This window comes from Somniosus microcephalus, chromosome 2, assembly GCF_052327205.1.
Source record: "Somniosus microcephalus isolate GS21.2 chromosome 2, FLI_Smic_1.0, whole genome shotgun sequence".
Classification (NCBI taxonomy): Eukaryota; Metazoa; Chordata; class Chondrichthyes; order Squaliformes; family Somniosidae; genus Somniosus; species Somniosus microcephalus.
Window position 1 is genome coordinate 375,717,422 of NC_140988.1, and position 22,857 is coordinate 375,740,278.

General features: G+C 46.5%; 1 protein-coding gene across 2 annotated transcripts in view; it reads right to left on the reverse strand.

Moving 5' to 3' along the window:
- The window catches only part of m1ap (meiosis 1 associated protein), a 108,083-nt gene that overhangs the window by 17,192 nt on the left and 68,034 nt on the right, over positions 1-22,857 (reverse strand). Inside the window, exons 7-8 of one of the 2 annotated variants that reach the window (XM_085975891.1) lie at positions 18,792-18,998; positions 17,666-17,830 (exon numbers count right to left, since the gene is read on the reverse strand). In XM_085975891.1, the coding sequence (XP_085832017.1) occupies positions 17,666-17,830; positions 18,792-18,998 (372 nt within the window). The remainder of the gene's footprint in view (positions 1-17,665; positions 17,831-18,791; positions 18,999-22,857) is intronic. The other variant, XM_085975898.1, reaches the window with a different exon arrangement.

Consider the following 22,857-nt stretch of genomic DNA (forward strand, 5'->3'; position numbering starts at 1 on the left):
ATGGCAGGGGAGTCCAGAACCAGAGCTCACAATCTAAGGATAAGGGGTAAGCCATTTAGGACTCAGATGAGGAGGAATTTCTTCACCCAGAGAGTGGTGAACCTGTGGAATTCTCTACCACTGAAGGCAGTTGAGGCCAATTCATTAAATATATTCAAGAAGGAGTTAGATATATTTCTTAAGGCTAAAGGGATCAAGGGATATGGGGAGAAAGCAGGGACAGGGTACTGAATTTGGATGATCAGCCATGATCTCATTAAATGGCGGAGCAGGCTCGAGGGGCTGAATGGCCTACGCCTGCTCCTATCTTCTATGTTTCTATGACTACTCCTCAAAAAGTACTTCATTGGCTGTACAGCCCTTTGGGCTGTCCGGTGGTCGTGAAAGGCGCTACATAAATGCAAGTCTTTCTATTTTCTTTAAAACTGCAGGCCACTGTCAGGCTGATCTCGCCAACCGCCCCCACCCCCAACCAACCCTATGGCCTCTCCTTCCATCCGATTTACCTGCTGCCCGCGGTCGGCGTCCCAAGCAGCTGATCTCTCTCACTCATCCCTGTACGGATACCCGTAGCTGTCGTAAAGACAGCAGGGTTTGATTGACAGCTGGTTGACGGCTGATGTCATATCCGGGGGCGGGATCCGACACCATCTTGGCCATGCTTGAGGTACTGTACTAGAGGACACAGAGTCAGGACTGAATAAATGGCACTCCACTACAACTGCTTGGGAGACTCATAATTACGTTATTAAAATAACATTACATGGTGCCAGGATTTATAGAACTCATGATAAGGACATACTACAACAATGGAAGGAATAAAACTTCCGGCTAGCCTGCAACTAGAAGGAAATGTGGATGAAAATTGGCGTGTCTTCAAGCAACGCTTTCTTCTCTACCTCACAGTGACTGACGCTTCGACTAGCTCTGGAACACGTAAAGTAGCTTTGTTGCTAACAGTGGCTGGCTCGCAGGCAATCGAGCTGTTTAATACATTTACGTTTGCAGCCAAAGATGATAAAAATGATCTGGACAAGGTGATAGAACGGTTTGACGAATACTGCACTCCAAAAAAGAATGAAACGTATGAGAGATTCGTGTTTCACTCCCGCGTGCAAAAGCAAGGAGAATCCTTTGATGTTTTTTTGATGGACTTGAAAATAAAAGCACAAACATGCAACTTTAGGGACCTGAAGGAATTGATGATACGCGATCAAGTCGTTTTTGGAATACTCGACAAGAAGGCGAGGGAGAGAATGCTTAGAGACAATGACCTAAATTTGGATGCAGCAGTGAAAATATGTCATGCCAGTGAACTCTCAGCCATGCACATGAAAACTTTCGAAAGGAGCAGCACAGCAGCGGGCGGGAGCGCCCTGGGGCTGAAAAACCTGCCGGTGGATGTGGTACACAAAAGGGACACAAGAGGGCCCACGGAGTTCAAGGCGATGACGCCTTACGAATGCAGACGGTGCGGTAATAAACACGTAGCCAGACAGTGTCCTGCTTATGGGAAGAACTGTGCAAAATGTAAAGGCAGGAATTACTTTGCCAAGGTGTGTTTTTGGGAAGAGAAAACTGAAGGTAAAAATGTAAGAAGTCACACAACACCAGGTTATAGTCCAACAGTTTTATTTGAAATCACAAGCTTTCGGAGCGTTGCTCCTTCATCAGGTGAAGTGGAGAGATGCATAAAGACACAGCTTATATAGTCAGAGAATAATGCCAGATGATTACAGGTAATCTTTCTAACTGCCATTTATCACACCTCGGCAGAGAGATAATCACAGCAATCAAAGGTGTGAATGGTGTCCGAACAGGTTAGTCAGGAAAACATTACATCAAAGAACAATGAGGTGGGGTCACAAGGGGTCAAATGTTGCAGATGCTGGGGTTTGTATGAAAAACAAAAAACAAAAAACAGACAAAAAAACATTTTTTTTGCTGGAAATCACAGCAGGTCTGGCCGCATCTGTGTAGAGAGAACAAGCCAACGACGACTCGAGTCTGGGTGACCCTACGTCAGGTGGGGTTACATGTAGCGTGACATGAACCCAAGATCCCAGTTGAGGCCATCCTCATGAGTGCGGAACTTGGCTATCAGTTTCTGCTCGACGATTTTGCGTTGTCGTGTGTCTCGAAGGCTGCCTTGGAGAATGCTTACCCGAAAATCGGAGGCTGAATGCCCTTGACTGCTGAAGTGTTCCCCGACTGGGAGGGAACACTCCTGCCTGGCGATTGTTGCGTGGTGTCCGTTCATCCGTTGTCGCAGTGTCTGCATGGTCTCGCCGATGTACCATACCCCAGGGCATCCTTTCCTGCAACGTATGAGGTAGACAACGTTGGCCGAGTCACATGAGTATGTACCATGTACCTGGTGGGTGGTGTCCTCACGTGTGATGATGGTATCTGTGTTGATGATCTGGCATGTCTTGCAGAGGTTGCCGTGGCAGGGTTGTGTGGTGTCGTGGTCGCTGTTCTCCTGAAAGCTGGGTAATTTGCTGTGAACGATGGTCTGTTTGAGGTTAGGCGGCTGTTTGAAGGCGAGTAGTGGAGGCGTGGGGATGGCCTTAGCGAGGTGTTCGTCGTCATCGATGACATGTTGAAGGCTGCGAAGAACATGGTGTAGTTTCTCTGCTCCGGGGAAGTACTAGATGATGAAGGGTACTCTGTTGGTTGTGTCCCGTGTTTGTCTTCTGAGGAGGTCTATGCAATTTTTTGCTGTGGCCCGTCGGAACTGTCGATCGACGAGTCGAGCGTCATATCCCGTTCTTATGAGGGCGTCGTTCAGCGCCTGTAGGTGTCCATTGCGTTCCTCCTCGTCTGAGCAGATCCTGTGTATTCGCAGGGCTTGTCCATAGGGGATGGCTTCTTTAACGTGGTTAGGGTGGAAGCTGGAGAAGTGGAGCATCCTGAGGTTGTCTGTGGGCTTGCGGTAGAGTGAAGTGCTGAGGTGTCCGTCTTTGATGGAGATTCGTATGTCCAAGAATGAAACCGATTCTGAGGAGTAGTCCATGGTGAGTTTGATGGTGGGATGGAACTTGTTGATGTTATCGTGTAGTCTTTTCAGTGATTCTTCGCCGTGAGTCCATAGGAAGAAAATGTCGTCGATGTATCTGGTGTATAGCGTTGGTTGGAGGTCCTGTGCAGCGAAGAAGTCTTGCTTGAACTTGTGCATGAAGATGTTGGTGTATTGGGGTGCGAATTTGGTTCCCATGGCTGTTCCGTGTGTTTGGGTAAAGAACTGATTGTCGAAGGTGAAGACATTGTAGTCAAGGATGAAGCGGATGAGTTGTAGGATGGCGTCTGGAGATTGGCTGTTGTTGGTGTTGAGTACTGAGGCTGCCGCAGCGATGCCGTCATCGTGGGGGATACTGGTGTAGAGTGCCGAGACATCCATCGTGGCGAGGAGTGTTCCTGGTTCAACTGGTTCGTGGGTGCTGAGTTTCTGTAAGAAGTCTGTAGTGTCGCGACAGAAGCTGGGGGTTCCCTGTACGATGGGTTTCAGGATGCCCTCGACGTATCCAGAGAGGTTCTCACACAGGGTTCCGTTGCCTGATACGATAGGACGTCCGGGTGTGTTGGCTTTGTGTATCTTTGGGAGGCAGTAGAAGTCTCCCACGCGGGGAGTACGTGGGATGAGAGCGCGTAGGATGCTTTGAAGGTCTGGATCGAAGGTTTTGATCAGTCTGTTGAGTTGGCGGGTGTGTTTTTTGGTCGGATCTGCGGGTAACTGTCTGTAGTGTTCCTGGTTGTCCAGTTGTCAGTATGCTTCTTTGCAATAGTCCATTCTGTTCTGTTCTGTATGACGATGGCTCCTCCTTTGTCTGCTGGTTTGATGACGATGTTGCGGTTGGTCTTGAGAGCGTGGATGGCGTTGCGTTGTGCTCGGATGACATTCTGGGCTGTCTTGTGAGTGCGGCTGATGAATCTGGCGTTGATGCATCTCCTGACAGCTTGAGTATACATGTCAAGCTTAGGGCAGCGACCCTCCGGAGGGGTCCAATTTGACTCTTTCTTCTTCGGTTGCTGCACTGCGGATCCCTCTGTCTGCTGTTCCGGATCATTGGTTGTCTCATTGGGTTTGCTGCTGACATCTTGGGATTTGTGGAAGAATTCCCGGAGCCTCATTCTCCTGATGAATTCCTCTGTGTCTGCCGCGAGACCGATGGGGTCCATTTTGGTGGTGGGGCAGAAATTGAGCCCTCAGCTGAGAACTTCAATTTCGTCTGGTTGAAGGGTGTGGTCGGACAAGTTGACGATGTACTTCCCTGTGGAGGTAAAAAGACAGTGCATGCTATTGAGACTGAAGAGACAGGAGCAGAGACTGTGTTTGTTGGAATGGTGCAAAATGAGTCAAAACAGGGCAAAAATGCTAATGAAGTGCACTCTGTAGGACCAAAGACTGAAGTTTGGATAGCTCCCTTGCTGGTAAATGGCACCATTGTTCCCTTTAAGCTAGATACAGGTGCTAAGGCAAACCTCATAAGTTGGAGTGATGCACGGAATCTCAAAGTGCAACCTAAAATACTGAACAAGACAGTGTCTTTGAAGGCATACAATGGACAAAGCATTGAAACAAAAGGAATGTGTAGGCTGAATGTTAAGGTAAAAAATCACATTCACCCTTTGACCTTTGTTATAGTGCCTGAAGGACATGAGTCACTGTTGGGGGATAAGGCCTGTGTGGATTATGGCTTGGTAAAACGAGTCTATACTATCAATGAACTGAACTGTGTGCAGAGTGCCCCCCAAGATAGTACAAATCTGACTCATGAGACTATAGCACACAAATATGCAGATGTATTTCAGGGTTTCGGAGCACTGCCCTTTACATACTCCATCAAACTGAGAGAGGATGCACAACCTGTGATTCACACACCCAGGAGAGTTCCAGTGGCTCTCCGTGAAAAACTGAGGAAAGAGCTAGACCGCATGGAGGGACTAGCTGTCATAAAGAAGATTGAGGAACCGACTGACTGGGTAAATTCCATGGTCTGCGTCAATTCAAAGAAAACTGATAAATTGCGTGTCTGCATGGATCCCAAGGACCTTAACGCCAATATCAAAAGAGAGCACTACCAAATTCCAAAGAGAGAGGAAATAGTCAGCGAAATGACAGAAGCGAAAGTCTTCTCCAAGATGGACGCCTCGCATGGTTTCTGGCAGTTGAAACTTGATGAAGAAAGTGCTAAGCCGTGCACTTTTAACACCCCGTTTGGTCAATACTCCTACCAGCATCTGCCCTTTGGTATTAGCTCCGCCCCAGAAATCTTTCACAGAGCAATGGAGCAAATCATCGAGGGTCTGGAGGGAGTGCGGGTGTACGTGGATGATCTGGTAGTATGGGGCTCCACTCAGGGGGAGCACGACACCAGACTGGAGAAAACACTTCAGAGAATACAGCAGTATGGACTCAAACTAAATAAAGACAAATGTCAGTTCAGTTGTCAATGAAATCACATTCCTCGGAGACAAGATCTCTACAGAGGGGATTCAGCCAGACAAGTCAAAGGTAAAGGCTATACATGACATAGAGAAACCAAAGGACAAGAAAGGGGTTCAGCGGGCCCTTGGCATGGTTAACTACCTAGGAAAATTCATTCCAAATCTAGCAGTGAAAACTGTTCATCTGAGAAAACTGCTGCACCAAGAGACAGAGTACCAATGGGGACATGAACATGAAAGAGAATGGAAGGGGCTGCTACACATTCTAGCAAGTGAACCCCTACTGAAGTTCTTCTGCCCTAAAAAGAGGACGAAAGTGTCCACAGATGCCTCTAAGAATGGATTAGGGGCTGTCCTTCTACAGGAAGATGAAGGAGAATGGCGACCAGTGGCGTATGCATCACGCTCCATGATGGCTACAGAGTGCCGGTACACGCAAATCGAGAAGGAGTGCCTTGGCTTGGCATTTGGGTGTGAAAAATTTCATACCTACATCTATGGTCTTCCCAAGGTTATCCTAGAAACGGACCATAAGCCACTGCTAGGGATCGCAAAGAAGAATCTGTGTGACATGTCACCACAGATACAACGCCTAATGATGAGACTTCAACGTTACGATTTTGAGCTAACATATGTGCCAGGGACACAAATGTTCATTGCAGACACACTATTCAGGGCTGCACCTAACGCCACACAAAACAGTGAATCAGAAGAGGATGTGGCTCTTCATGTGGATATGGTCTACGCAGCATTGCCCGCCACACAGGAACAACTATCAGTGATAGTCACAGAGACATCAAAGGACCCAGTCCTGAGTAAAGTACTGTAATGAGAAATCTTCAAGAGGGCTGGAAGAAAGGGTCATGTAAACAATATTATCACATTCAATCTGAGCTCTCTGTGGTCAATGGACTACTGCTTAAGTGTGACAGGATAGTAGTGCCCACCTCTACGTGACGAGAAATGCTCAACAGGATACATGAAGGGCACCTGGGTGCAGAAAAGTCAAAAAGGAGAGCACGTGAGGCACTCTACTGGCCAAACATGAACTCTGATATTGACCAGTTGATTAGCGAGTGTGCTACATGTCAGGAGTATCACTACAAGCAAACAAAAGAGCCCCTCATTACCACAGAGCTCCCATCACAACCTTGGGAAAAGGTCGGAACTGATATATTTCACTATGAAGGAAAAGACTATTTGTTAGTTATTGATTATTATTCCAATTATCCGGAGATGGCTCTCTTGTCCAGTACCACATCAAGAGCTGAGATAACTCACCTGAAGTCAATCTTTGCCAGGCAGGGCATCCCTCTAACCCTGGTCTCTGATAATGGCCCTCCCTATGCCAGTCATGAGTTTCAGTCATTTGCTTCAGAGTACGAGTTTAATCATGTAACCTCCAGTCCGCTCTATCCTCAGGCTAATGGAAAAGCGGAGAAGGGGGTACAGATTGTGAAAAGACTATTAAAGAAAGCAGCACACAGCAACACTGACCCATATCTGGCCCTGATGCCGTACAGGGCGGGCCCGCTAGCAAGTGGCAAGTCTCCAGCTGAGCTCTTACTGGGTCGGAAAATCCGTACACGACTTCCCAGTTATGTCACACCTGACCACAGAGATGAGGTGTGGGCAGACAAGGCTCGGAAACTACAACAGAAACAAAAAACACTTCATGACCGCACAGCCACTACACCAGTGCCTCTACAGGAGAAGGATATAGTTCGCATTGAAGGGCCTGAGTCATGGCCTAAAAGAGCCACCGTTCTACAACAGGTCGCCCCCAGGTCATACAGTGTCATGACAGAGAACGGCAATGTGTTTCGCAGAAACAGGAGGCACCTACTGAAAACCACAGAGACCTTTCAGCCTCAGGAGGACAGAGAGGATGACGAGATGAGGGAAATGCCACAAAGAGACGAGATGAGGGAAATGCCACAAAGTGATGAAGGACACAGTAGTGATAATGTGACAAGGGACCTGTGTGGTACAGACATGAACTTAAGGGATACAACTGGGGCGGTTCAGCAAACACCCGTTCAGCCACGCAGGTCACAGCGCACCAGAAAGCCTGTAGTTAAACTTGACCTGTAGACAGGGATTGATAAGACTGTAAACAGTTAATGGACTCCTGGGTGTAGGTAAGGTTTATACCTACCTGCAATTAGTTCAACGGTGTAGTTACACTGACTGTTTCCATATGATGTTAACAAGTGTTCTATGTGTTATGTTATGTTATGTTGTTACTGTGTTATGTCTTCATTGAAGGGGGAAGATGTACGGATAACCGTAGCTGTCGTAAAGACAGCGGGGTTTGATTGACAGCTGGTTGACGGCTGACGTCATATCCGGGGGCGGGATCCGATGCCATCTTGGCCATGCTTGAGGTACTGTACTAGAGGACACAGAGTCAGGACTGAATAAATGGCACTCCACTACAACTGCTTGGGAGACTCATAATTACGTTATTAAGGTAACATTACAATCCCGCGACTAGCGAGCTGCCTCTCGGGCAGTGCTATTCACCCACAGCTCGCTGGTAATATACAAATGAGGCCGGAGCACCAATTTCCCGTGGTCCTGCCACCGGCTTCTTTAGATGCAACAGCTCAGCAGTGTGTATGAGATCGAATCTGGTTTAACACATCGTGCCAATGTGCTGCCTTTCAACTTTAATTTATGTTCAATCATGAGTTATGGTTCAATTCCCTTTGTAACATTCCTCCCAGAGCATAATCAAAAATACTCGGTGCGAATATTTACATTTTTTATTCATTCACGGGATGTGAGCGTCACTGGTCAGCCTTTATTGCCATTCCCCAATTGCCCTTGAGAAGGTGGTGGTGACAACTGAGTGGCTTGCTAGGCCATTTCAGAGGTTAGTTAAGAGCCAACTGCATTGCTGTGGATCTAGAGTCACATATAGGCCAGACCAGGTAAGGACGGCAGATTTCCTTCCCTAAAAGGACATTAGTGAACCAGATGGGTTTTAATGACAATCCGGTCGTTCCACGGTCACCATTACTGACACTAGCTTTTTATTCCAAGTTTATTTAATTAACTGAATTTAAATTCCCCAGCTGCCGTGGTGGGATTTGAACTCACGTCGCTGGATCACTATCCTGGATTACTGGTCCAGTAATAGAACCACTATGCTACTGTACCCCTAAATGTTCACATTAAGGTATTTTGGGTTATTGATTACAATTTTTTAAATTTTACTTCCATTGATTACCAATTGAATTATAATCAATGTTTTAAAAAAAGTCTCATCCTTGTTTTCAAAGCCCTCTATTGCCTCGCCCTTCCCTATCTCTGTAGCCTCCTTCAGCCTTATAACCCAACTGCTGGATCAGTTGAGATCAGCTAACTCAGCGCAGTACAGGAGCTGAATTTGACAAATTCCTGGTCCATATCCCTTAGTACGATGCAACTTGGTTATCAGTGTTAGTATAAATATTGTCTAACTAATATACTTTATTTTTGGTTAAAAAACTGCAAACAAGCAAAGCTTTGACTAAATATCTGATCCTGACTGAACGTAAATTTCCCCTATTTTGACCAACTGTTGTTGACACTAGTAATGGGTAATCTTTTCTTGATGAGAACATGTGCTATTTAAAACCACATACCCACACACATTTGCATCGATGCTGTATTTTGAACAAATGCTGCTCACTCAGATGAGGTAAGTAAAGAAGAATTGACTAAGGAAACATCTGCGGATCTGCTCACAAATGGGCTGAGCTGTACATTTCTACCGAATAATAGAGACAATAATCCGGGACAAAATTAATTGGCATTTGGAAAAGTATGGGCTTATAAATGAAAGTCAGCATGGATTTGTTAAAGGCAAATTGTGTTTGACTAACTTGATCAAGTTCTTTGATGAAGTAATGGCGGGGGTTGATGAGGGTAGTGTGGTTGATGTGCACGTGGACTTTCAAAAGGCATTTGAAAAAGTACTATATAATAGACTTGTTAGCAAAATTAAAACCCATGGGATTAAAGGGCAAGTGGCAGCATGGGTACAAAATTGGTTAAGGGACAGAAAGCAGGGAGTAGTGGTGAACAGTTGTTTTTCAGACTGGAAGGAGGAGTGGTGTTCTCCAGGGGTCGGTATTAGGATCACTGCTCTTTGATATATATTAATGACCTGGACTTGGGTATACAGGGCATAATTTCGAAGTTTGCAGGTGACACAAAACTCGGAAAGGTAGTAGTCAATGAGGAGGACAGTAACAGACTTCAGGAGGACATAGACAGGCTGGTAAAATGGGCAGACACATGGCAGATGAAATTTGAAGTGTGAAGTGATACATCTTGGTAGGAAGAATGAGCAGAGGCAATATGAACTAAATGGTACAATTTTAAAGAGGATGCAGGAACAGAGAGAACTGGGGGTGTATGTACATAAATCTATGAAGGTGGCAGGACAAGTTGTGAAGGCTGTTAAAAAAGCATACGGGATCCTTGGCTTTATTAATAGAGGAATAGAGTACAGCAAGGAAATTATACTAAACCTTTAAAAAACACTGGTTAGGTCTCAGCTGGAATATTGTCTTCAATTCTGGGAATTGTGTTCACACTTTAGGAAGGATGTCAAGGCCTTAGAGTGGGTGTAGAGGAGATTTACTAGAATGGTACCAGGGATGAAGGACTTCAGTTATGTGGAGAGACTGGAAATTCTGGGGTTGTTCTCCTTAGGGGAGAGAAGGTTAAGAGGAGATTTGATCGAGGTGTGGAAAATCATGAATGGTTTTGATAAAGTAAATAAGGAGAAACTGTTTCCAGTGGCAGAAGGGTCAGTAACCAGAGGTAATTCACAAAAGAACCAGCGGCGACATGAGGAAACATTTTTTTTATGCAGCAAGTTGTTATAATCTGGAATGCACTGCCTGAAAGTAACTATAGTAACTTTCAAAAGAGAATTAAATAAATACTTGAAGGTAAAACATTTACAGGGCTATAGGGAAAGAGTAGGGGAGTGGGACTAATTGGATAGCTCTACCACAGGCATGATGGGCCGAATGGCTTACTTCTGTACTGTATCATTCTATGATTCTAATGAAGTGCTGGATATGTGACGCGATTGCTGGCACAAATCGAGTCTTGGACTTTGTTTCTATTCAATCTCACCTTTGATCGAATCTTCCCTTGTAATCCTCTCACACCCTACCTGTATTCTCCAATACATTGTTAATTCACAGTAATTCGCCAGTATGTTCAATTTTGGTAATCGTGCAGTGATTACTTCACAAATCTAATTTTTTTTAGGATCATTCGAGTCTCTACATGTGGAATCCCTTGCCATGCTTAAGAGTCCCTAAACCAAGCTACTGAAAAATTTACACATCTGTAGAATTTCTGTTTGCCCGATACGGAGTGTGCACTCGAGGAACAGGAGGAGGCCATTCAGCCCCTCAAGCCTGTTCCCCCATTTAATGAGATCATGGCTGATCTGTATCTTAACTCCATCTGCCCGCCATGGTTCCATATCCCTTAATGCCCTTGCCTAATAAAAACCTATGTCAGCCGTGGCTCAGTTGGTAGCACTCTCGCTTCTAAGTCAGAAGGTTGTGGGTTCACAGTCCCACACCAGAGACTTGAGCACAAAAATCTACACTGACAGTGCAGTGCTGAGGGAGCGCGGCACTGTCAGAGGTGCTGTCTTTCGGATGAGATGTTAAACTGAGGCCCCGTCTGCTCTCTCAGGTGGATGTAAAAGATCCTTTGGCACTGTAGTGTATGTACCTTTATGAGCCCCTGTGTACTGTAATACCGGTAGTGACCACTCAGGTATATAAGCCTGTATAGTGTCTTGTATCTTTTAGTTCATCTCCAGACTTTGTTCAGTAAACACCTGTTAAACCAACTCCTGCATTCCGTGTCTCCATTAACAGACGGATACAACAGTGGCGACGAATTGGAAACGGACTTACCTGCAATTCGGCAGCACCTCAAGGAGATCGATTCCTCAGACGAAGGTCGAAGAAAAAAAAAAGAAAAACTGTGGATTCACCAGCTAGCCGGGCTGGTGGCAGGTACTGCACTAATCCTTCCTGGTCGGCGGGCTGGGGCTCGATCGGGTGGCTCTGCAGCGGGGCCGAGCAGCGAGTCGGAATGCGGAGGCAAACAGAGATGGAGGGTGGAGCACTCGGGAGACGGCCGGCGCTGCAAAGCAGGTCGGCGTTCGGACCAAGCAGAGGGAGGGAAAAGTCCCAGAGAGTCCGGCGGGAACGAGTCTCCAACTATTAAAAATATCTGTGTAAATAAAAACCGCAGAGAACAGCGTTGTCAGCAGCGGCAGCCGTGGGAAAGCGCGGGAGGCGCCATTTTTTTCTCGGCAGGGAAGAAAGGAAAGCGCGGGAGGCGCCATTTTTGATTTTCAGGATGCCTAAGACTGGCAATATTACTGCTTTCGATAGTGATATAGAGGATTGGACCACATATGTGGAAAGAGTGGAGGTATATTGCACAGCGAATGAAGTAGAGGATGATAAAAAGGCATCGGTACTTCTAAATCTGATGGGCGCAAGGACATACGGGCTGTTACGAAACTTAATCACTCCAGCCAAACCGATGGACAAGAATTTTAAGGAGATTGTTGATACCCTACAGGAGCACTTGAACCCAACACCGCTGCTGATGGTGGAACGATTCAAATTCTTCAGGAGGAATCAGCACAAGAATGAAAGTAACGCTGATTACCTCACCGAATTAAGAAAGCTGTCAAAGCACTGCCAATTCGGGGCAGGACTGGCAGATTCTCTACGAGACAAATTCGTCTGCGGTCTCCTAAGTGAAGGAACACAGAAAAGGCTACTTTCTGAGAAAGATTTGACACTGGACAAGGCTTTCAGTGTGGCTGTATCATACGAAGCAGCAGCAAGAAGAGCTGCAGAGATACAGCAAAAGCCACAGGACTTCGGCACCCATGAAATGACACGGGGTTTCGAGAGATGTTATCGCTGCGGCAGATCCACCCATGACCAGAGGGACTGCTGGTTCAAGGACAAAGCATGCAGGCAATGCGGAAAGATGGGACACATTGCACGTATATGCCGATCTGGAAACAAAAAATCCACTGACAGAAAAAAAATCAATAAGGAAAAGTACAGGAAGGTACAAATGATGACAGACAGTAGCTCCGAAGACCAGAAGAGCGATAGCGACTCCGGAAACAAGAGACTAAGCTGTCTCAAATTATATAATGTAATTGCAAAAGAAGATTACCAGACCATTTGGGTTACCCTCATGATAGCGGGGTCCCCAGTTAAAATGGAGCTAGATACAGGATCAGCTCTGACCGTCATAAGTCGACGGGATTACGAGCGGCTATTTCCGCATATACCTTTGATAGACGCATCCATTATCTTGAAGACATATACGGGGCAGAAAGTATACTCCAGAGGAAAAATAAGGGTGCCTGTTGTATACAACGGCAAGGAAATACAGAAGTTGTATTTATGCGTTCTGCAAGATGGTGGTCCACCGCTGTTGGGACGTGAATGGACCAGGAAGATACGTTTAGACTGGCACTCCATTCAGGCACTGACGGTGACCAGTAAGAAAAAAAATGATGATGACGTCATACCTGAACGATTAAAAGACATCTTGGCCAACGCCAAAGAAGTGTTTCAACAGGAACTAGGAACCTTGAAAGGCGTCACCGCCTCAATAAAAGTGGAAGATGCGGCAATTCCCAAGTTTTTTAAGGCAAGGCCGGTGCCATACGCAATTCGTCCAGCGGTCGAGGCAGAGCTGGAGAATTTGGAAAAGGCAGGCGTGTTATCCAAGGTAGATTGGAGCGAGTGGGCAACCCCCATTGTCCCGGTCATGAAGAAAATGTTGAATAATGATAAATCTGAAGAACAGAGAAAAATTTGCATCTGTGGGGACTTCAAGGTGACTGTAAACCCGGTCCTTCACACGGTACAGTATCCTCTTCCGAGGATAGAAGATATTTTCGCCTCACTATCCGGAGGGAAACGTTTCACCAAAATTGACTTGGCACAGGCATATCTACAGATGGAGGTTGAGGAGGCCTCTAAAAAGTATCTCACGATAAACACACACAAAGGCCTGTACCAGTACAATCGACTGGTTTTCGGAGTAGCATCAGCTCCAGCTATCTGGCAAAGAGATATGGAGCAAGTCCTGCAAGGGATTCCAGGGACTCAATGCTACCTAGACGACATCCTTGTAACAAGAGAAAACGACAACGAGCACCTTGCCAATTTGGAGCAGGTGCTCACTAGGCTGAGAGAACGGGGCCTACGAGCAAATCGCCCCAAGTGCGAATTTTTCCAGAAACAAATATCATATTGTGGCCATATAATTAACGAAGAAGGGTTGCATAAGTCACCTGAAAAAATTGAAGCGGTCATAAAAGCCCCAGCACCTGAAAATGTCTCACAATTAAGGTCGTTCCTGGGATTGATAAATTACTATCATAAATTTTTACCGAACTTGTCAACTGTTCTGCACCCTCTTAACGCACTGCTACAAACGGGAGTAATTTGGAAATGGAGCGAAGACTGTAAACGTGCCTTCCATAAATGCAAAGGCTTGATCACGTCCAAGGAAGTGTTGGCTCATTACAACCCATCACTGCCAATCAGACTGGCGTGCGATGCATCCCCTTACGGCATAGGAGCGGTATTATCGCATAGATTCCCTGATGGCTCGGAGCGGCCGATAGCTTTTGCGTCACGCTCATTGAACTCAGCTGAGCGTAACTATGCCCAGATCGACAGGGAAGCACTCAGCCTGGTGTGGGGAGTGAAGAAATTCAACCATTACCTACACGGACAAAAATTTACCTTGTTGACTGACCATCAACCGCTCGTCTCCATATTCAACCCTAAAAAGGGCGTTCCCATTATGACAGCACAAAGGCTACAGAGGTGGTCCCTTTTCCTAGGGGCACACCAATATGACATAGAATACAAAGGATCAAAACAGCATGCGAATGCTGACGGTTTATCGCGCCTACCATTGCCAACAGTAGAAGAGGCACCTACAGTGGACCCAGTGGAGATGTTCCACTCAACCATAGTGGAATGTCTACCAGTAACAAATTCTACCATTGAAAAGGAAACGAGAAATGACCCGACTCTCTTACGAGTCTACGATTTAACGGTGAAGGGATGGCCAGCACATGGCAAACCACTGTTGCCAGCATTCTCGCAAAGAAGAGAACAGCTGTCAGTGTGCCGAGGAACCTTGATTTGTGTCCGAAGAATTCAGGAAGTTCTTAAAAAACAATGGGGTTAAGCACTACACGTCCGCCCCATACCATCCCGCCACCAATGGATTAGTTGAAAGGTTTGTCCAGACCTTCAAGAAGGCCATAAAGGCCATGGGTAATGAAGACATAAATCTACAACATAAGGTAGATAACTTCTTGTTTGCGTACAGGAATGCAACACATGTGGTTACAAACCAAACTCCCGCCATGATGTTTTTCAATAGAAGACTAAGATGCCGGCTGGATTTGATCAAGCCAAACATCAGAAGGGACGTAGAGAACCGACAATTTCAAGGCATGAATGAAAGGCCAACTAGAACCTTCCAGATAGGTCAACAAGTTTTGGCCCGGGACTACCGTACCGAGAAATGGCAGCCTGGAACTATTTGCACACGACTAGGACCGCTGATGTATACCGTGGACTTTGGAGAAAGTATAATAAGGCGCCATGCTGACCAGATCATAGAGTCATCCGAAAAGGGACAACCTACACCACAACTCTATACGCCTAATGATGAAGCAGAGATACCCATAGTATCTACCTCCGATCCGGTGATACTGGAACCAGATGAACCCGACACTGGCATTCAAGCCGAATCGACCTTGCCAAAAGAACCTACTACACCACCGAAAACTACTACACCACCGAGGCGTTATCCGGACCGAGTCAGGAAGCCTCCAGAGAGACTGACTTATAATTGATTAACTGCAGCAAATGTGTAGATTATTGTTCTTGTAAACATGTTAATTAATGATTACTTAAAATGTTATGTACCAATTATCTAAAAGGGGAGGAATTGTAGTGTATGTACCTTTAAGAGTCTCTGTGTACTCTAATACCGGTAGTGACCACTCGGGTATATAAGCCTGTATAGTGTCTTGTATCTTTTAGTTCACCTCCAGACTTTGTTCAGTAAACACCTGTTAAACCAACTCCTGCATTCCGTGTCTCCATTAACACACGGATACAACAGGCACTATTTCGAAGAAGAGCAGGGGAGATATCCCTGACGTCCTGTTCAATATTTATCCCTCAATCAACATAACTAAAAAAGATTATGTTGTCATTATCACATTGCTGTTTGTGGGGTCTTGCTGTGTGGAAATTGGCTGCCGTGTTTCCTATATTACAACAGTGACTACACTTCAAAAGTACTTCATTGGCTGCAAAGCGCTTTGGGATGTCCTGAGGTTGTGAAAGGCACTATATAAATGCAAGTCCTTTTATCAATCACAGTTTTGACATTTTCAATTAATCCCCCAGCCTCAACAGCTTTTTGGGGGAGAGAGTTCCAGCTTTCCCCTACCCTTTATGTGAAGTACTTTCTGACATCAGCCCTGAACGGTTGAACACTAATTTTAAGATTATGCCCCTTTGTTCTGGACTCCCCCACCAGAGGAAATAGCTTCTCTCTATCTACCCTAGCAACTCCTTTAATCATCTTAAAACTCCTCAATTAGATCACCCCTTGGGGAATGTTACAGCTGAGCCTGATTCCATCTTTATCAGGCATAAACACATGTGCACCTTCCAGCATGGGTCTTTGAGTGGTGAGCAGATGTCAGACTCTAGGTAAAAAAAAATTCTCATCCTTAGCACTGAGGCCAATTATAGTGTCCAAACTGAGACCCAAGCTGAGATCAGCCAACACAGCACAGAGCACAAATAGCAAATGAAATTTAACACAGAGAAGTGTGAAGTGATTCATTTTGGTAGGAAGAATGAGGAGAGGCAACATAAACTAAATGGTACAATTCTAAAGGGGAGCAGGATCATTCAGTCCTGGGTGTATACATACACAAGTCATTGAAGGTGGCAGGTAAAGTTGAGAATTCTGCTAAAAAGGCATATGGGATCCGTGGCTTTATAAATAGAGGCATAGAGTACAAAAGCAAGGGAGTTATGCTAAGGGCTCGATTCTAATAGCCGAGGAGGTGGGACGGCAATAAAAATCGGAAAAATTGGCTTCAGGCTGCCAACCCACCTCCATCCCGCCCCCACAGGATTTTCGTGAGTGTCGGGTCAGCCGCTCCCAAACTGACCCGACGGGAACCGGTGGGACAGGTAGTTAAGGCAATTAAGAGCCTGTTAACTGCCTTGCTGATCCTATTTTTATAGTGGTTTCCCATTTTCGTGCTTCTGGCTCCTGTTTCCCATCTTGTAAGAAACACGCCAGCTGCAAGGAGACGAGTTTCTCGAGGACATGATTTGTAGTCATTGGTGCAGCACTGTAAAAGCGCTCCTGTAACATGGCCGATATTCAAATGCAACAACTTTGTTGTTGGAGGTTTAGGATAAGATTTTGCAAATCTACTGACCTTGTGACTGTTCAAGCTGACAACCATCTGCAGTGTTACCTGATTGGAATAATTTCAGGCCACTTTGAGTGTGCGTTTGCAAGCTTCTTGCCTCAACTGAAATCTATAGCAACGGGATGGGAACCATTTACATCCTCTCATCCTGGTCGTCAGAGTCGGAGGAAGAGCAGCCGCGGCAGCACCACAACCAGCCACAACAGCAGCACCAGCACCAGGAGCGCCAACCTCCTCCTCACCCACCTGATGCTGCACTGGACACAGGGTATCAGCCCCTGAGAAAATTGCTGGCCGGGAGGCCAGCGATGGCATCACCATGGCCAGACTTTCTTCACTTGCTGCTGTAAACCCTGGCTGCCACATGATGCGACAGGTTGATACCATCCCACGACAGCACCGTGAAGCTTCCCTTTAATGTCCAAGCCATTCCGTGCACACACATCACTATAGCGGGGTTGAGGGAGAGTTATGACTGAACAATCACTGGAACTCAGTAAGACACTTCTCAATGTGCGCTCAGATCTGTCCAATAAGGGGCACTTTTGGAAAAAGATATTACACTGTATGACAACACATTGCAGATGTCCTTTAACCAGGTTAATACTCTCCTTTAAATTAGGACATCACTAATAAAGTGAAGATAAATACCTGTCTATGTAGTTGTTCAGGATGATGTTGCTCTTTACGCTGTACTTGCTTTGGTTGCTGACGATAAGGAGTTCTAACCAAAGTTCCTCTGAGATGCTTGTACAGATTACTTTTCAGACTCAATGGGTTATATGTCAATTCTACATCGAGCCCATCCAATATATCCTACAAAAATACAAAACAAAAGATTTTGCTTGTTGTTTTTTGAATTCATGGGGCCCTGAGCACCAAGAACATTCGGTGCCCTCCGCAGCCACCTGTACAAGCCCCCTCCTCTCGCCACCCTATCCACTAAAAACAAACGTGTAGTAAAATGCACGAGGAAGTAGGCCTGTAGAATGTTTACACATTGCATTTATAATAAAGCAAATCATATCACAATATACTACACTTAAGTGGAACTGCTTAATTTTGTATTTATATTGTAACGAATGGGCAATAAATGCTGGCCTTGCCAGCGACGCCCACATCCCATAAACGAAAAAACCCAAATCTGCCGACTCTGCCTTGCTCCCTTCTGACAGCATCTTTAAATGCTAGAACATTTTGATTCAGCGGTTGTATGCAGTTTTTCTGTGTTATGGTGAGTTTTACTGGGAGCCCTCTATTTGTACACGGCACATGGGCATGGGTCCCATAGGCCTGTGCGTTAATGCGCCCGTCTATGTGGCTCAGCTAGTCAGTAGATAACTCGCTGTGTAAGGAAAGGGTTAATTTTTATTTTGTAGTAATGTTAGCTTTTAGCCTTTGTTTGTTAAGTAGGGAAGTATGATTCTTAAATTGTTATATCTTAAAATGGTTAGAAGTCACAGACACAGAACAGGCAGAAAAGCTCCCTCTGTTCATTCATTAGAAGAGAGGCCTTGAAGATAAGCACCTGCCTGAGAACGACCCCAGATCTGGAATGTTTGGGAGTACAGTCAAATTAGGGAGTTACGAATGGTGCGAACCCTATTAATTTGAGGAGTAAATTATACGTAAAAGCATACACTATGTCCCCCCTCTAACAGCTGAGTCATCGAGGGAGCTGTCTGCAAATTCTATTTGTATGTAAGTGTTAGCTTACATCACTACATTACCTTCTCTCCCTCCCAAGTCCATACGAATGACCAGCGCAGTCACTCACCTCTATTTTACTTAGAGCTGTTTCCGGTGGATCATCAGATCTGTAAGGAAGGTCGCAGGGTAAAAGGAGTTCTTGCACCGCTACGGGCTTCACCAGGAGTGTCAATGTGGTGGAAGGCAGTATGACGTAATAGGAGTCAACATGAACAGACCAAGTGGGTCCCATGACCTGAGGTTCAGAACGAGCTAGAAGTATCCAGTCTCTTTTCTATAATTTGAAACAGAAAGAAAGAATGGACTTGCATTTATGCCTTTTCAAAGCACTTTGCAGCCATTGAGATACTTTTTGAAGTGTAGTCAGTGTTATAATATAGGAAATAGGGAAGCCAATTTGCGCACAGCAAGCTCCCACAAACAGTAATTTGATGATGACCAGATAATCTGTTTTTAGTGATGTTGGTTGAGGGATAAATATTGGCCAGGACACCGGGGAGAACTCTCCTGTTCTTCTTCAAAATATTTCCATGGGATCTTTTACGTCCACTTGACAGGGCAGACAGGACCTCAGTTCAACATCTCATCTAAAAGACGGCATCTACTGACAGTACAGCACTCCTTGGAGTGTCACCTTAGATGATATGCTCAAATCCCCAGACTGAGGCTTGAACCCACAACCTTCTGATTCAGAGAAAAGAGTGGTAACACTGAGCAACGACTGAATAACTGCAGACTTCAAGTTATACTAACAATATTACCCCACTAATCCAGTGTTGTCCAATAGAAATTGCTAACTAGCCACATGCATTAAATTTAGTAGAAAACATCTTACACAAGATCGCTGGCAAGGTCAACATTAATTGCCCATCCCTAATTGCCCTTGAAAAGGTGGTGGTGAGCCACCTTCTTGAACCGCTGCAGTCCGTGTGGTAAAGGTACTCCCAGTGCTGTTAGGGAGGGAGTTCCAGGATTTTGACCCAGTGATGATGAAGGATCGGCGATATACTTCTAAGTCAGGATGGTGTGTGACTTGGAAGGGAACTTAGAGGTGGTGGTGTTCCCATGCACCTGCTGCCCTTGTCCTTCTAGGTGGAAGAGGTCATGGGTTTGGGAGGTGCTGCCGAAGAAGCCTTGGTGAGTTGCTGCAGTGCATCTTGTAGATGGTACACACAGCAGCCACGGTACGCCGGTGGTGGAGGGAGCGAATGTTTAAGGTGGTGGATGGGGTGCCAATCAGGCGGGCTGCTTTGTCCTGGATGGTGTCGAGCTTCTTGAGTGTTGGAGCTGCACTCATCCCGGCAAGTGGAGAGTATCCCATCATCTCTCTTCTCTTAGGCAGTCCCTCGGAACCAAGGATGACTTGCTTCCAGATTAAAAATGAGTTCTCAGGTGACTGATGAGTCCAATGCGGGACCTACAGTCTCTGTCACAGGTGGGGCAGATGGTGGTTGAAGGGGCGGGTGGGTGGGGTGCTTGGGTTGACGTGCGCTCCTTGCACTGCTTGCGCTTGGCTTCCGCTTGCTCCCGGCGAAGAGACTTGAGGTGTTCGGCACCTTCCCGGATGCTTCTCCTCCACTTTGTGTGGTCTTGGGCCAGGGATTCCCAGGTGTCGGTGGGGATGTTACACTTTTTCAAGGAGGCTTTGAGGGTGTCCTTGAAGCATTTCCTCTGCCTACTTGGGGCTCTCTTGCCGTGCTGGAGCTCCAAGTAAAGCACTTGATTTGGGAGTCTCGTATCGGGCATGCAGACAATGTGACCCGTCCATTGGAGCTGATCGAGCATGGTCAAAGCTTCGATGCTGGGGATGTTGGCCTGAGCAAGAACACTGATGTTCCATCAAACTCCTTACTTGTGCCTTGTAGATGGTGGAAAGGCTTTGGAGAGGCAGGAGGTGAGACACTCACCGCAGAATACATAGCCTCTGACCCGCTCTTGTTACCACAGTAATTATGTGGCTAGTCCAGTTAAGTTTCTGGTCAACGGTGACCCCAGGATGTTGATGGTGGGGATTCGGCGGTGGTAATGCCGTTGAATTTCAAGGGGCGGTGGTTAGACTCTTGCTTGTTGGAGATAGTCATTGCCTGGCACTTCTGTGGCGTGAATGTTACCTGCCACTTATCAGCCCAAGCCTGAACGCCATCCAGGTCTTGTTGCATGCGGGCATGGACTGCTTCATTATCTGAGGAGTTGTGAATGGCGCTGAATACTGTGCAGTCATCAGCGAACATCCCCATTTCTGACCTTATGTTGGAGGGGAGGTCATTGATGAAGCAGCTGAAGATGGTTGGGCCTAGGACACTGCCCTGAGGAACACCTGCAGCGATGTCTTGGGGTTGTAATGATTGACCTTCAACCATCACAAACAACTTCCTTTGTGCTAGGTATGACTCCATCCAGTTGAGCGTTTTCCCCCCGATTCCCATTGACTTCAGTTTTACTAGGGCTCCTTGATGCCACACTCGGTCAAATGCTGCCTTGATGTTAAGGGCAGTCACTCTCACCTCACCTCTGGAATTAAGCTCCTTTGTCCATGTTTGGACCAAAGCTGTAATGAGGTCGGGAGCCGAGTGGTCTTGGCGGAACACAAACTGGGCATCAGTGAGCAGGTTAATGCCGCTTGATAGCACTGTCGATGACACTTTCCATCACTTTGCTGATGATTGAGAGTAGACTGATGGGGCAGTAATTGGCCGGGTTGGATTTGTCCTGCTTTCTGTGGACAGGACATACATGGCCAGTTTTCCACATTGTCAGATAGATGCCAGTGTTGTAGCTGTACTGGAACAGCTTGGCTAGAGGCGCGGCTAGTTCTGGAGCACAAGTCTTCAGCACGATAGCTGAGATGTTGTCGGGGCCCACAGCCTTTGCTGTATCCAGTGCGCTCAGCCGTTTGTTGATATCACGTGGAGTGAATCGAATTGGCTGAAGACTGGCTTCTGTGATGGTGGGGACCTCAGGAGGAGGCCAATATGGATCATCCACTCGGCACTTCTGGCTGAAGATGGTTGCAAATGCTTCAGCCTTGTCTTTTGCACTCACGTGCTGGGCTCCACCATCATTGAGGATGGGGATATTCATGGAGTCTCCTCCTCCCATGAGTAGTTTAATGGTCCACCACCATTCACGACTGCATGTGGCAGGACTGCAGAGCTTTGATCTGATCCGTTGATTGTGGGATTGCTTAGCCCTATCTATAGCACGCTGGTTCCACTTTTTAGCATGCATGTAGTCCTGTGTTGCGCTTCCCCAGGTTGGTACCTCATTTTTAGGTACACCTGGTGCTGCTCCTGGCATACCCTTCTACACTCTTTATTGAACCAGGGTTGGTCCCCTGGCTTGATGGTAATGGTAGAGTAAGGGGTGTGCCGGGCCATGAGGTTACAGATTGTGGTGGAATACAATTCTGCTGCTGCTGATGACCCACAGCACCTCATGGGTGTCCAGTTTTGAGCTGCTAGATCTGTTCTGAATCTGTCCCATTTAGCACGGTGGTAGTGCCACATAACACGATGGAGGGTGTTTTCAGTGTGAAGACAGGACTTCGTCTCCACGATGACACTGCGGTGGTCATTGCTACTAATACTGTCATGGATAGATGCATCTGCGACAGGTAGATTGGTGAGAACGAGGTCAAGTAGGTTTTTCCCTCGTGTTGATTCTCTCACCACCTGTCGCAGGCCCAGACTGGCAGTTATGTCCTTCAGGACTCGGCCAGCTCGGTCAGTAGTGGTGCTACCGAGCCACTCTTGGTGATGGACATTGAAATCCCCCACCCATTCTGTGCCCTTGCTACTCTCAGTGCTTTTTCCAAGTGGTGTTCAACATGGAGGAGTACTGATTCATCAGCTGAGGGAGGGTGGTAGGTGGTAATCAGCAGGAGGTTTCCTTGCCCATGCTTGACCTGGAGCCATGAGACTTCATGGGGTCCGGAGTCAATGTTGCAGACTCCCTGGGCCACTCCTTCCCGACTGTATACCACTGTGCCGCCACCCCTGGTGGGTCTGTCCTGCCGGTGGGACAGGACATACGCAGGGATGGTGATGGAGGAGTTTGGGACATTGGCTGAAAGGTATGATTCTGTGAGTATGACGATGTCAGGCTGTTGCTTGACTAGTCTGTGGGACAGCTCT